The sequence below is a fragment of the Antedon bifida genome, chromosome 4 (genome assembly GCF_963402885.1).
Source record: "Antedon bifida chromosome 4, ecAntBifi1.1, whole genome shotgun sequence".
Lineage (NCBI taxonomy): Eukaryota > Metazoa > Echinodermata > Crinoidea > Comatulida > Antedonidae > Antedon > Antedon bifida.
This window is the reverse complement of record NC_136229.1, coordinates 31,911,229-31,927,637: the sequence shown is the minus strand read 5'-3', so window position 1 is coordinate 31,927,637 and position 16,409 is coordinate 31,911,229. Positions and strand designations below refer to the sequence as shown.

The 16,409-nt window shown below is 32.6% G+C and overlaps 1 protein-coding gene across 1 annotated transcript; it reads right to left on the bottom strand.

Annotated features, from left to right (window-relative positions):
- Positions 1-2,233: 2,233 nt before the first annotated feature.
- LOC144840871 (sphingosine kinase 2-like) lies at positions 2,234-14,078 on the bottom strand. Its single transcript, XM_078696944.1, has 5 exons — positions 13,597-14,078; positions 7,948-8,097; positions 7,678-7,772; positions 6,150-6,265; positions 2,234-5,741 (listed from the first exon to the last, which is right to left on the bottom strand). Exons 1-5 carry the CDS (start codon positions 14,009-14,011, stop codon positions 4,736-4,738), a joined length of 1,782 nt encoding a protein of 593 aa, XP_078553070.1. The 5' UTR covers positions 14,012-14,078; the 3' UTR covers positions 2,234-4,735.
- Between the last annotated feature and the right edge of the window lie 2,331 nt (positions 14,079-16,409).

Sequence of the window (16,409 nt, the reverse complement as noted above, 5' to 3'; positions counted from 1 at the left end):
ACATCCTATTAAAGAGATACAAACCCTAGACATGTTTTGACAAGTTAAAATTATCCCCAAGCTATCAATCTGCCAAGGTTAATTCTCTAGCTAATGAGAACACCTCCCACATTTTTTTTAGGACAAGGAATATCTTGAAGAAGAATGTTTATTTCTGGAGAGTTTAAAGAGACCACCGTCATCTCTACATGTATTATGATAGCAGATACCTACATGAAGTTTGCGCTTCTATGAATTGGCACCCTCTCTTGTTTTTTGTAACATAATTGGTCTAACTGTGTGCCTAAGGTATCCTAGGGGAAAGGATGGATGCCTGTTGGTTCCTCATTAAAATAATTTTCCCTTTGACATCTCTATTTAAAACCTTAGGCCAGTTACCCGAGGTGGATGGTCTAGACCAGTAATGGTTTAATCTTTCGTATGCAGATAAAATTATCCCCAAGTAAAGCTATCAATCTATCAATTTTAATTTTATAATTTAATTTTATGTATTGCAGTAAATGTATTAAATCGTTAAATCAAAATGTTTGTTTGATTTGCATCTATAATTGTTTTTGAAAGAAGAAAAGAAAATCTATTTACACACCCTATTAAAGAGATACAGCCTCTAGACATGTTTTGACAAATTAAAATTATCCCCAAGCTATCAGTCTGTCAAGATTAATTCTTTAGCTAATGAGAAACACCTCCCACCTTTGCCCCCTTCACCTATAAATCAATCCTAATGAACCTAATCACGCCATTGTATTATCAACTTGCATCTCATGATGAAGTGCTACCAGTCCAGGACTTCTGACTTTAGGGGTCATAGTGTCGGAGCATCATCATTTCTATATAAAATAATACAATTAAAAAGAAAGGTGAGGCATATATGAAACAACACAGCAAAAATAAGGAAAACATTAATGTGAAAAACAGTTACATGAATATTCATAATTGCTTCCTGTTTGGGTAATAAAAATATATAATATTTGAAGTGTTCATTTTGGGCGTTATCAGTTCTGTGATAACAGTATGTTAACCTTTTGACCGTAACAATCTGCGACACTATTGTAACCAAATTTCTTTTGTTACCAATCGATATTGTTGGAAACCAAAAAAGTGCCTTCAATATGGGAACTACAAAAAAAATCGAGCACCTGCTTTTAATTTTGTTTGATCATTGATCTGGAAAATTCTACCAAATATTCTTTATGAATTCTGAAAAAAAATTATGTTTATTGTATTGTAGTTGATTGTTAAAAAATTAAAGCCATGATATATTATTATTTAATACAATAAAAAATGAAATGGATAATTGATATGCCTACAGTAGTTACTAAATTTTGGATATGAGAATTAGCACCATGTCAATTTAACACTAATTTTAGAGGTTTTATTGTATAATTAAATGAGTGATGATAGCAAATGGAAACTATTACCTTACCGAGTTGCTTATTAGAACTGTTGTTTAAAATCTTAGCTCAAGAAAATTGTTTTTAGCAGTCACACCAGTGTATCAGTCGATCAAGTGGCACAGTCAATTAAGGGCCAGTCAGTAAGGAAAGACCAGTCCTGTGTTCATTCTGAACGTAGGAGAATTACTGTGTTAGGAGCTCATTGTACTAACCCTCTGAATTTTGTGGTAAGGGTGACCCATTCATGTTCATGCCAACTTATCCTCCATAGTATTTTTTAACCAGGTACTTACAATGGCCTGGGAATTTTCTTAACAGGAATTAAACCTGGGTCTCTGTATGATAGTCAAATATCTTAACCAGCTACCACAAAACTAAACAAAGCAGATAAAAGAAAAACTGTTACTTGTATCCTCTGCTTTTATTGACACCATCATCATCTTATATAGTACTCTTTGTTATGTCAGTGGTGAGTATAATAGTAACTGTGCAATTTTAGCCTTAAAAATAAATTATATTATTCTAAAGTAAATAAATATATTATCTATTATTCATAATTCTAAGTACCTTTCTTAATTTTAGCTGTTTAGTGTGATGCTTTAAAGATGCACCAAAAAAAAATTCAATTTGAGTTGCTAATTTTAGAAATAGAAAATTATACAGTAATGTAATTTTATAAAGTATTCAAAAATGTTGCCACAATAACCAAATTATAGAAAAATCTCATTCTTTAGCTGCCAGCCGTTTTTATAAAAATGATCATGTATCCAGCCAATAGGATGTTCTCTGATCAAGCATAAAAACAACGTAAACATTCAAAAACTTACAAGAAAAACTACATAGACTCATATATTTTATACAAAGCACAGTACATTGATTTGCTGGGAAAGAATGTGAATACAAGGGTACTTGACATGTTAAAAGGAAACTTATACAGTGTGGTCACAAGTAGTAGTTACCATTTTTTTCTTGGGCTTCTATCTTACATTGGAATTCTTTGCCTATTTCTATCTGTCTGACCACTTATTGTTTCTTTTAAGGCAAACTCGCTTTTTAACTTGCATTTTCCTTACATTTTCTGGCATATTAATTTTGTATTAAGTGCATTAAAGCATCAGCATAATACGCTATATAAGCCTGAATTATTTTCAACTCAATTTGCTTCCAGTTGTTGTACTTTTAATTTAATACAAAATTTGAAAACCTGTGTTTAATGTTAATAATGCAACATGTGACTATAACTAATGCACACAGGAAGGCTATGCGATTTCCTACAAATCTCCAACTAAAGCCAAATTTAAGATTTTGAATATTTGACCTTTGACATTTGTGTATACAATAGTTTCAATGTAATTGTGAAACATCAGTTGTCTATATAAACAAAATTATCTGTAACAATAGGGTATATAGCCATAATGACAAATAGCCATAATATTGCACAATCTCAGATGTAATGCACTCAAACAATGATGGTGGATTTTAGACAATAGCCAATCCATAACATGTTCATATCCAATCATATTTCTTTAGTTTGTATAGAAACCCACAATAGATTTAGTGGCCTAGGATCATTGTATGCAAAATATAGTACAAATCGATGGTGCAAACGCCACATTTCCGGCTATTCATTGAAATTGATCAAGAGAGTTGCATGAAAAGCTTATGATGACCTGTGGTGACCTCAACATACTGTATGTTGAGTTCTATGTCCAGGTGATGACAATGAGTGTCCTCATTTTGACCCTTTTTGGGTGTATGGTAATCACAAAAAAAAAACAGAATACAGAAACAAATGACATAGGTCTGATTGTAGTCCATAGCATTCATCCAAAACGATATATGTTAAATATTTCACTAACGTAACAATAAATTAATTTTACTACATTTTATAAATCATACAATTTGAGGTGCAAATGTGAAAACCTAATTAAAAAAATATATATCAAGTATTCAAGAAATCATATTATACAATAATTGCATCTTTTTTTTGTTCAGAAATATATACAATCTAATAATTATATTTGCAGATTCTTTCAAACTAGCGTTAGACCTCCGAGCACCAAATCTAAATATATACATAAAATTACTCAAAACTGCTCTGAAGTGTATTAATTACAATATTAGTGTATTCCAACACTCTATTCAGTAAAATATTGCATTTCATAACAATTAGGCTACGTTCAGACCATTAGCATCATTGTAGTTTGAACTAAGCCATGGATTAGCTTAAACCACCAATAAAGCCAACTGGTCTGGATTTAAATTAAAGCATGCTGAAAGACTAGAGGTCTGCTGGTCAACTAGGAAGGAGATCGATTGGGACCTAGTAGGCAATTTCTGATTGTATACTCAAGGAATTATTATATACCACACCAGCTGCTGCATAAAAATCAGCTTGTACGGTGACTACCCCAAATACTGATTTTGTGGTGCAACAGAGACTGGTTGATGATACACTAGGTTACATAGTATTTGGTGAGGGATACTACAATAGTATTCTCATCTATGCTTTTGGTCCAAACAGTATCCATGCCTAAATCTGAAGTCTTATGTGAGTGAATTATTTACCAAACTTTGTTTCTACTGTAATTTCTGTTCTCCACTCTGTGTACATTTAAAATGAGTGAAATAAATTAAGTTGATTCGTTCAAGGTACACTTATTAGTCTGAACGTTGCCTAACACACACTGCCACATGTTATATTTGCATTGTTTAGCATCATACCTAATCAACAAAAGGTGTATTAGGCAAGTCCTAAAACAAACAAATTAAAACAAAATTTAAGCTAGTTTCAGTTATAAAATAATTGCAGTAAAAAGCACATTGCATTTGGAAGCCTTGTATTCCAAGGCTGTCGGTCAGATTAATTTTTCTCAGCCAAAATTTGTCTAAGAAGTTTCAATAGTAGTAGTTTGGTTTCATATTATATATGCTACAATCAGGACATGGGTGCATTCCGGAGTGCATCCAGGAATTATTTAAACGTGGGGATTGCTACCATTATAGTATTAATAGTCTATCAAATATACAGTATTGGAGACATTAAAAAGTAGCTGCTAAAAGGAGGGATTGGGCACCCAATAGTACTTACCCACTGGATATGCCCTGGATTGTACATCAACAAAGTATCATGATTTTATATGAACCTAAACAGCTCTGTGTTTTTGATTATTGATAGCTTTTGATACTGAATTGTAAATTTAACTAAAACAATACATGGGTTTGTTATGTGATACGGAATACAAGTATTATGGGCCACTATATTACACTATATTTTTGGCAGATTGCCATATCATTTTTGATTTGGGAAACCATTTTAAGCATCATAACTATCTTGGTCAGGATGTGGTAGCGCCATTGCCAGGCCGAATTATATGAAACTTGTTCTGGATAACCTCCGCTTGAATGGAGGCGGTACCTCTCTCCAATGCCTCTCCATCGATCGTCAAAATCCCACGATCGGGTTCTAGGGACTCCAAACGAAACGCCTCAGCAAACACCGTCCGTAAAACATCTGATTGCGTATGGGATGCATCATCGAATCCGAGTAAGAGGGCAGCGATGGATTTTCGTGAAAGTGGTGCCATCACATACTGAATGCAAATAACGCCCTCGTCGGATTTACGACCGGGCCACATGTACGCATCTTGGCTAATATGTGAAGTGTATACTGCACAGAATCCAATGAATTCTCCTTCAACAGATACCCAGTTGTCAGGAACTGGCTCATCAATCGGGCTTAGAAGAGTTCCATCACTTTCATTGTCGGGTGAAAACTGACTTGTAACATCGTTTGTCGTGTCCTTTACCGAATTCTTAGTACCATTAACATGTTGTGTTTCATCTTCCTTTATTTGTGCAAGATCACAAAGTGAGTCGCTTGCGTACTGGTTTGGAAGTGATGAAGGGAATGAGGGCGCCATTGATATAGACTTGTTCAACGGCCTAACGCCAATAAGTTGTGGGTCAGTTGATTCCAGACTCGGTAGGCTCTTACTACTCCGCAAACTTGTCTGGCGGAAATCGTTTTCAACTTGTTGTAAAGGAATACGAAAATGTTCTTTATAGCGCGAGTTATCTTTCACTGGTAGGTACGACAAACGTCCTTTATAGCGCCGTAAACGTATAGTACGAATTATAGCACTAAGCAGAAATCGTATTGGACCCCATGAACGCAGACGCTCGCTCTCTATATCGATGTCGGAGATCATAGCCCATGAGATACAGAGAAATGAATAAGAGCTAACAGTTGGAGTTTGAACTTTGACCAGGTCCATTGGTTGGGAGCCGCCTTTCGCGATAGTAAAAGCTGAATGAAGAATGGCATTTTTTCTGTAAGAATCTCTGAAAATACAAAACAAAAAATAATAATTTTCTTTAATACTGACTTGGTATACATTTGATAAACATACAAATTTATATTCAATATATATTTTATGAAGGACTTTCAGGAGTATAGACTAATATTATATTATTAGACTTATTGGATGTTGTTAAGTTCTGTCTACACTATCAAAATGTGATGTGCCCATATATGGACATGATGTCATATCACTACCATATTTGGGCATATCACTACCATATCTTGGCACATCACATTTATAGTGTAGACAGAGATTAATGGAAGAATGGGTATTTTTTTTCTATACAGAACAGTACTCCATTTGTCTTTGGGACATCACAAATCTAAATTTGAGGGTTGGTTTAGAGTTTATTGAACTAAGGTGGGCTTATACACAAGTAGAGCATTACCGTTCTGCTGAAAGTACACAGGCTGTGAGTGCGTTTCCTGAACCACCTGGCACAATGCCAATAGGTATCTTGAGCGCGTCTTGACGATCATTCCGGGCCATTAGACCATTTAACACCTGAAACCGAAGCACAATTGAGAATAAACAATTGCAAAATACTTTGTAATGGGCTTTTACTTTCGGTTTCAACAATGAGGATAAAGTAAAGAAAGCAATTTGCCAATAATTGTTTAACATTTTTACACCATTATATCTAAATTATGTTGCTAATGTGGTCGAAGTTTAACTTTTTCAGTTTAGGAATGGAAAATTCATATATCATATATTTTAAAATGTCTTATTATGCAAATACTGTACTGTAATTATTACTGTAATTATGTGCAAACAGGTCAAAGTTGAATTTTAAAAAAAATGACTTCACAGGAATCAAAATGATTTTACTGCAGTAACTACATTTGTTACAGTAACACATGATTTTATTTTTAATGACCTGTAGTTTATGAGTCAGTCACTGCAGTAACAAGCTTGTGAGTATCAACAAAATGCTTGCTAAATAGTTGCATACACAGGTTAAAGAATGTATACAGTGAGTTTAAATCAATATGTTGTACTTATACATACAGTACAACAAATTTACTCTACACTAAGGTATAGGTAAGATAATGTGTAGATAAGGCAACCACTGTATTGTATATACTAATGCAGTTCAAAGAAAGTGTAAAGTCATTTATTATGATTTACTAGTACTACTACTACTATGATTTATCTCTTAAAGCTAAAAAAGATGTTTGTTGTGATTGTCAATGCTATTTTTAAAGGACCCCATTAAGTTGATGACATTATGGGCTATCATTGGTTTCTAATTTAATGCATTTGTAATTGGTCAGATGTTTTGCCCTACTCTGACGTAATTTGTACTTTACACTAAGTACATTGAGAATACATGTTAAAAAATATAAGTCATTCTCGGTGGGACTTGAACCCATGACCTCCAGATCACTAGTCTGGCATTCATACCCTAGACCACCGAGCTTGCGCTGATGGCCAACAGGAATGTATTTGCTTGTAAATTGTTTGTATTCATATTGTCTTGTAATCTTATGTTGAAACTGAATAATATCAAATCAAAAGATTTTGCTCTTGAATACAGTTGTAACTGAAGGATATAATTAATCATGTCTACAATTAATCATGATATAAGTACTGTATACCTTTCTTTTGTTTAGCTTATGCTCATGGTCAACTATTGGAAAGCACAAGTACTTTATATAAAATATTTTGATGTTTAATCAAGCGTAAATACTAAATAAATTATCTGTCTGCATATTTTCAAAACAATGACGATATGGATGACTGGATCTTAACCGAAAATAAATAAGCAAAACCTAGCATAAAAGAAAGTAAATATGCTGTAGCGTGTACTGTAGTGTAGGTACATTGGTACATTCTAGAATGTATAGTAATAAGCCCATATAATATGGGCTTATAACTGAAACTGAGAGAGTGGACTACTATCTATCTATATTTACCTCGTAAACAAGACCATCACCTGATATGATGACAATGCCATTATATGGTTTCAAATCTTCTGTTTGAACAAAGTCTCTTGCATGAAATTGACGCTCTAGAATTATAAAAATGACATCATTATAAATAATTAATAAACATTTTTATAAATTTCAATTCAACACATCATCTTACAACATCAAGCTCTTTTTTGTCATCATAGGGCCTAAAAGGTACAGTACCTGCCTTTGTCCAGGTGATACGTCCAAACTTTAATAAATCTGTCACTATACCTGTGATAATTAGGTTGGTGTCTATGTCTGCTTCGTTGAATAGAGGCTCAACTTTGTTACGGAATATGAGTTCTGCACGGCGCGTACCACTGAATGGGTTCACAAACACAAGCATCTTACGTCGCAGAGGAACCGACAGATTATCGACATCTAAAAAAACAATTTTAATTATTTATTATTATTTATAATGAAAAGATCAAAGAGGTGCTAAACACATATGCTAATTGGGTTTATTTAAAATTAACCAAAAACAAAAATAAAATCTTACAATCTACAATTTACCAACTGCTAAGATTTTCATATACTGTACTGTGTATTGTGTTGTCATAATCAATTCATTAATTATTGTTAAACAACAATAAACAATGATAAACATGAAGAAAAACCTCAATTCAACTATTAAAAACGATAAATGTACTCTTTATAAATACAATGAAAGGATACCATGTTTGTATGTGTAAATAAATGGGAAGAACTGCCAAGCTCACAATGTAATTTTTCTTTTTTTCATAGAAGGAAAGCATTGTTGTGTTTTGAATTGCCTGAATTACATCCTACGGTATTAAGCATACAACTGTGATGCTGTGTAATCCCCCAACACAGATGCTTTACTATGAACTGCTACTAAATAATGAATAATATTGGCATTCGTCCAGAAAGCTTGTTGTCATTTTGCCCATGGACACGGTTTACAAGCACACTGTATTAAGTATCATTATTGTACAAGCCTTCAAAGGATATGAAGCCGGATACGATAGAAATATGTCTATTGTTAAATTTAAAATGTTAATTGTAAACAAATATTAGCACCAAGTGGCATATTTACTTATTATTTATTTATTTGATATTAAATATTCATTCAAAAAATGTTGCAAAACTGCCTAATGAGAGGAAGGGAGGCAAAGACCAGAGATTTAAGATAAAAGATGATTTAAAGAATACAGTTATATGTCAGTAAATATTCACTATTATATATTCACTAAAATAGCTGTGTGTAACTGTAAAGATATTTTGTCTTTAATACAATATTTTCTAATTTATTATTATTATTAATTAATATTTGAAAAAAGTGCTCATTCAAAGTTTAACAATTGTATGATTTATTGGTTGACTGCTACGACACTATGTGAGAAAACAGCAAGGTGAATGGACTGCAAAATGTCAAATTATTCTCAGGTTTTGAGCATAAATAATTTGCAAAATCAAATTTTAAATTATCATTCCTTCTACTACTAAAACAATGATGTCATCAGACCACATGACGTCAATTTATTCACAGGTTTTGATTATATAATAAATCATAAATAAATACAGTATTTTGCAAAATCTAATTTTAAATGATCATTCCTTCTAAACTAAAACAATGTCATCAGACCACATGACTCTAAGGTTTTGATCATATAAATCATAATATATTTATTATGCATAATAACAATATAATATTTGCAAAATGATCATATTTCTTATTATACTAAAAAATGATGTCATCAGACCACATGACGTTATTCAAATGTCTTTGTCCTTCGCACTAGTCACATGACAAACACGCACACTACATCAACCAGCTTCTGTGTGAATATTTTGACATTTTGATTCACAAGCATAAACCAGTGTTAAGTTAATTAATTACTTATGTAATTAATATTAATGACTATAACTAATCCCTCTATGCATAATGACAGGGTACTATGTTTGATAATACTTATAGACAGAATATCCAATTTATTATTAATATGAATAACAATTACAAAATTATGATAATTATGGATATAATAAAAAGCAATAGATTTCTTTGCTTCCTTTTAAAATTATAATTTGTATACTTTTAGTATAATTACAATTAAACTGGTAGTAGGCATAGATATTTATAATTTAATTACAGAATTGGTCCAATGTCTGCCCTACTAGTCTAACATAATTAATTTGTATTTAATACTAAAGATGAGAAATAACAAAGTACTGTACAGTCAACATTTAAAAAAATCTTTTTCAAAAACTGAACAATTTTAGGTTGGTTTGAACAAAGTCTGGTTTAATACAGTCTCTTGAACTAAGTATGACAATGTTAATAACATTTAGTTTTGGGAGATTTTCCAGTTTGTAGAAAGAATTTAAGACTGAATTAATAATTTTGAATTGATAATAAATAATAATGTAAATAAAATACATAAAGCATTGCTACAAAATACACTGAGATTTACTAGAAATTATAATCAAATTTTCTTCCTATTATTTTCTATAATAAGTCTCAAATTCAAATGTTCATAAAACTACTAAAATATTCTTAACACAATATTACAAATTGTATTACATTTTCGTGAAATTTCCTAACTTCTAAATTGGTCATTAACATAAAATGTATTTCACATGAATGCCAACGAATGGTTTTTATGGACGTCATTTAGCATTACACAAGCCATCATCATTTGCATAGTTTACAATCAATTCAGATTTCTCTCTTTCTCCGATACGTAGAAAATGTATGATACAATGTATGTTTGATACGGCCACTCCTGGCCATGTGACTTTAAGACTTTGGCTTGGTTCCAAGTAATAATAATACTCTTATGTTTATAGCATGTTACAAATGATGTACTTTGGCCATATATAAAAATGTGAATGAAATTATACAGAAATTCATAATCATATTTGGTTATTAAAAATGATGTAAGGTGGTACATTATGCAATTAATTAAAGATGTATTGTCCCCCAAAAACATGAAAAATTGAGATTAATTAAATCAGACTTTGAATAGATTTTCATGGGGACAATACATCTTTAATAAATGGTTGTAAATGGAAATAAATTCATAAAATGTACACAGCAAAAATTTTTGTATAGTATAGTATTCAATTTTGTCTGATATACAGTATACATTGTTAATAAATGTCATTTATAATTACACCGATTCATCAATTTATTATTTTCATTTTGATTAACTATTGTTTGGACTTCTTCTTTAATATCACATGATGCATTATTATATTCATTATTCGTCTCAATTAAAGATGGCTTCCCAAAGCCAAACATTAGAAACCTATAAAGAAACACATTCTCTTAAAACATGAGGAGAAAATATATTTTAACAGAACACTATCGCCAACCCTTATTCAGGGGACACCTTAAACAAGGAGACACTTTGTCGAGCCCAGAAGGACATCGAATGGGTAACAATATGATTATATTCTACATTTCTTTTGTGTTGATCTGTGGCCGTATTCACTAATCACACTTAAATGAGATATTTTCCTTAATATTTAGTATTTCATTTAAACTCAATAAAATATTTAAGTGTTTCCCTTAAATTGTATTCACTTGTATAGGAGATATTTTTAATTTTAAGGGTACAGTAAGTGTGAATGGTGAATATTGCTGGATCTGTGCTTGTATCAATCCATATCATTAACCTCAGGTGGCCAATAATAAAGCTATTCATTACACTGTCACTGAGTTGCATTTTTCACTGCATAATGACATAATTATTGTATTGATCAATTATTAATATTATATATTTCAACACAATGTTCTTGTTTTCTTGATATCAATGTAGCCTTGAAACTATTTATTGTTTGTAAAAACCAAATGACAAGGTATCTCTTTTGTAACCATGGTAACAAACTAATTAACATATGTATAGAACTATTTATCAGTCCTTACAAGATACTTCAAAGCAATAGCAATATTTACCATATTTTAGTTGAATATACTGTACAGTACTATAAAGCAATGTTTCATACTTTGTGGTCTAAAGGCTTTTTATTTAATTATGATGATTGTATCCATAACATACTGCATACTGTACAATGAGTTACTACAGCGCCAAAGCCCTTTGAGTTTATTAATTAGGGTCAATTTAAATGTTTATCTTCATAACAGACAAATTGATATTGACTAGAGCTAGGATTAGAACCAAGGACCATGGGGTAATTAAGTAATCATGATGTTTAACTATCAACCACAGTGGAGCTGTAGCTTGGTGGTTAACGTTCTTTCCTTCCAATCCCAAGGTCCAAGGTTCAATCCTGAAGTGCCAGGGTTGTAACTCATGACTCTTTTAACTAAAAAAATTACAGACTCTTACAAAGATTTTGTATTACTTCAAATGCAGGAAGACACTCTTTAAAAGAATTTTATTTATATAGAATGCAATTTTGGCCATAGAAGCTTTGAAACTCTTCTGAAGGTCCAAGTGGCAAAGTTAGCTTACTAAACATTAAGCTCATGGGATTATAGTTTGTACATTTCAGACAGTGGCTTAAATAAATGGGTCAAGTTCAAATGACCTACATAAAGGGAAACAAGGTTTAAATCCATTTTATACAAGCAACTAGCTGGTACTGGCATGTTTGAAAACTGGACTTGTGGTCAAACTAATCTAGCGTTCCGCAAACTTTTATTTCGCGACCTAAAATATGGTTCGCGGGACCAAACCGCGGCCCTACTACTATCATCGGCAAGATCAAACCACATAACCATAATGTGCGGAACGTCGAACCAAGCAATGTCCAAATGTGCGACTGTGACTTTAAGCCGAAACCACAAGTTTTAATTATAAATGTGCATCCTGTATCCTGTTCTGTTAAGATATTCAAGGATTCTTTTAATTAATAACTAGTATTATCATTGATCAAGAGTTTAAATAAGGTACTAAAAGTAACAAGGTCAATTTACAGATCACTACTGTAAATTGGTACTTCAAATAATTAAACTATTGTATTTTGGTTGTAAACACAAACTTTATTAATTAATTTACAAGAATAGATTAAAGATAATAGATAAATAGACCAAAGAAAATAAGGACAAAAATGATATAGGATGTCATGCCCAATTGAGACACACCACGACGGGAATAAATGGCACAACATAGTAGAAGTTAGAACGTGCTATGTCTAACAACAATGAAGCGTGTTTGGTTTAAAAAGTGATACTGCAACTTTTCCTGACCAGTTCCCATACAGTACTTCCATATAATGTTTATAATTTTAATTAGTTATTTTTAAACATTACTGTATAGTAACATTTCCTATGAAAAATACTTCATAAAATAATTTTACATTAGGAGGAAATAGGACATTAACCTCAATAACCTCCCGGACAATAATCACCCATAATGGACGCCACCATTTTTAGAGTGGGGAGTAAATTTTTGTGTGTGCTTTTGCTTTTTTTTTATTACCTCCTGCAACAAAATTTATATTTCATATACTGTATGCTTTAAAGATGTATCTGTCTCCCAAACATGAAAAATAATATCAGACTTTGAATAAATCATTTTGCAGTTAGTTAGTTAGAAAAAGAAAAAAACGATGATTTAAAAATACAAAATGGTTACTGTGTACATAGCGGGTGGTGCATGGCAATAACGTATGGTGTAGCGGGTGGTACATGGCAATGTATGGTCCAGTAGCAGTTCACAGGTGGTAGCAGGTGCAATGGTGTTTATTGGCACACATCACACACATTTCTAAAATCATGAATCAAGCCGCCCATTGTCGCCGAATATTTATCTTCAAATAGTTACTTAGTACTCTAGGCCTAGTAGTAGGCACCCAACACAAAACCTCCATCCCTTACGCACACACCCCTCATCAGCAGTCAGTATCACACGTCATTATATCATCACACAACCTATCACCACATTTACCTACCTTCAGCCTGCACTATTCCACCCCGCAGTATGTGCAGAATCGCCGTTCGCCACTTCTTGGCAATCTGTAGGTTTTCATCAAATGTTTCATACTTATTGACCCTAAAAACAACCACTTGTCTCTGCCGTACATCGTTGTAACGTGGATAGTAATATAAACAAAAGAAAGCTACGTTAATTTCTTCATTTTTTGGTCGTTTCTTGTTTAGTGAAACACGATCCCGTTCTTCGAAACAGTGACACCCAACCACATCCACAAAATCAATAACGACCTGTTTATCGCTGCCGTTAGTTCCGGTTTTTTTACAATATTCGATTCTGTTTTGGTAAAGAAAGACGTCGTAATTCATACATTTTCCTGGGTAAATAGAAAATTCGTCATTTAAAATAGTATTTACAGATGTATTAGGAGCCATAATAGATCGTAAAGTTGTTGTTCTCTGTGTAGTGTACTCTATGCCTCACATGTTGCTACTGATGTGGTTTTTTGTTGTTGTTCGTCGAGAGCGTCCTCTCCGTGATATATATTCTTTGGTCCTCTCCAAAAAATGGGGGCGTGATCGAAGGTTCAAAATAGAGGGCGAAATACAAAAAAATTAATTATCTATCTTTCGTTCGAATTTAAACAAAATTCTAAGGTCGATAATAAAGATTTTGGAAATTACGCCCTCTCCAAATAAACTTTAAAAGATACTTTATCATAATTAATAAATCTCCATTGCATTATTGAAGAATTGTGGAAAAACGTGTGGGCCTACGACTTTTAAATTGTGAAGAAGTTTGTGTAGGGCCTACTTCTTTTATGATAGCTGTTACTGACAATATATATATTAAATACAATACTGTAATAGACTTTTTAAATCTTTACATTTTAAATTAACATCACTGTGAATTAAATCCGACTTCACATGCTCTGTGACGCCATATTTCAATTTTGAACGAGCACCTCGCCTAGCCTAGTGATTGACATATGCCCTTTAGATAAAAAAAAGGGGTATTCTCGAATCGAGTGTTATCACTGCCTTAGCAGTTCATGTAGTTTAAAAAAAATGTTTTTAAAATTAAAATTACCAACCTTCTCTTTAAAAACATAAAATAAATACAAATAAATTTGATAGATCAGTTTTTTTTAATGTAATTGATCCAGTGGAAGATGAAATATCCCTCTTTTTTTGTGATATTTTGTTTTGTGAAAGCTAAGTTAGAATAAAATATCCGTAAAACAATATATATAGTATTCGAGTTGAGAAACTGGAGCAACTTTATGTCACTATTGACGTTCCATACTACAACGCCCACTTTTGATTCTCAAACTATTAGCCAATCATCTGCAATGATTTATGATTGGCAGTTGACGCAACCGGGAAAACCCAGAGAAGTTGCGGTTGTTTTGTTGACATGACATCAAACCCCCACGCACTGTAAGTGTACGTACATAAACGTAATTTTATGTTCAAAATCGCTACATAATATAAAATATTTTTAATAATCACGCATCTTTGCATAACTTTACATAATAATTGGTCAATAGAAATATAATTTTCGCTGAGAAAATAAATAATTAAGAAATAATAAATTCAGGCCTAGCTAGTCCTTTGGCTGAAGTGAAAGGGATATAGCACCATGCAGTGGGGATGGAGGGTGGGCTGAGGCCATTCTTCCTTGGTCATCAATTAAGGATGGCTTTTTATAGCCTAGGATGGGCTAACGTTCTGAGGTTCATCAATGTGTATTAAAGAATTTTTCCTTTCACATACTAATATATTTTAACTTTAATAATAATAACTTTTATAATAACCTTTTTTAGTATTTTTTGGGTTTTTAAGTGTTGGGCTCACCAGCTTCTGTTGGAAGTAAACTGGTACATTGTCTTGCGATGGAAAGATTTTTATTGCAACAGAGACTAGGCCTAATGATTAAAAAAATGAGTATGTCTATACTTTTGGACAGGATACAATATCGTAGGTAGGTTTCAAAAGGCTTATTAGATCGTCTGTTTTGAACTCTTCCAACTCGCTGTTTTTATTCGAGCAATCTTTTGTGAGCAGTTTGAATTAGGGCTTGTGAGTGACGGTGAGTCGGTACGCCTTGTGAGTATGTTGCACTTGCCCCGAAAGATACTGAATAGTCATTTACATTTTACAACCATTAATGCTACCATGTAAGGGAGGGGGAGTGGGGGGGAAGGGTGGTGAATTATTCATCCCTCCATTACACCCAGCATGTACCCACCTGTAATAATAGGATTATAATTCTTAAGGTCCCATACACCCGCTTCATAATTTTCATTTGTTAGTTTATTATGATAGGTGGGTTTACTTGTGTTACTACTTGCACAGTGTTCTAGCACCCCTAAACCAAACACAACTATGTAAACACCTTAAACTGATTAAATCAACACTCCCAACAAAACCTGCGTACAAATTGATAACACAAACAATTCAATACAAGATATGTTTTAAATTATTTTGCAATGTAATGCTGCATTCTCATTGATTTGCTTGTCTTGTTCTTTAGAGTTTTGGCTGTCATGAGTCGGGCATGCAGTCAGTTTACTTCTAGGCCGATGAATTAGATGTAATATATATGTTAAATTAGTTTGGCAGCAGCGGTTTGTAGACTCACATGCCAGACCAACAAGTAAGTAGTTTAAACATGCCTTATCAAATTAGATAAAAATGTATTGTACGATTTTGACAGTAGTTATGGCGTGTTTAAAAGATAAATAATGTATGCAGTTTTATCCTGGAATCATTCTTGGTGGTTGCCTTCCTAAATACTCTGCTAAAGTCTGGTGAAGGGACTATTCTGTAG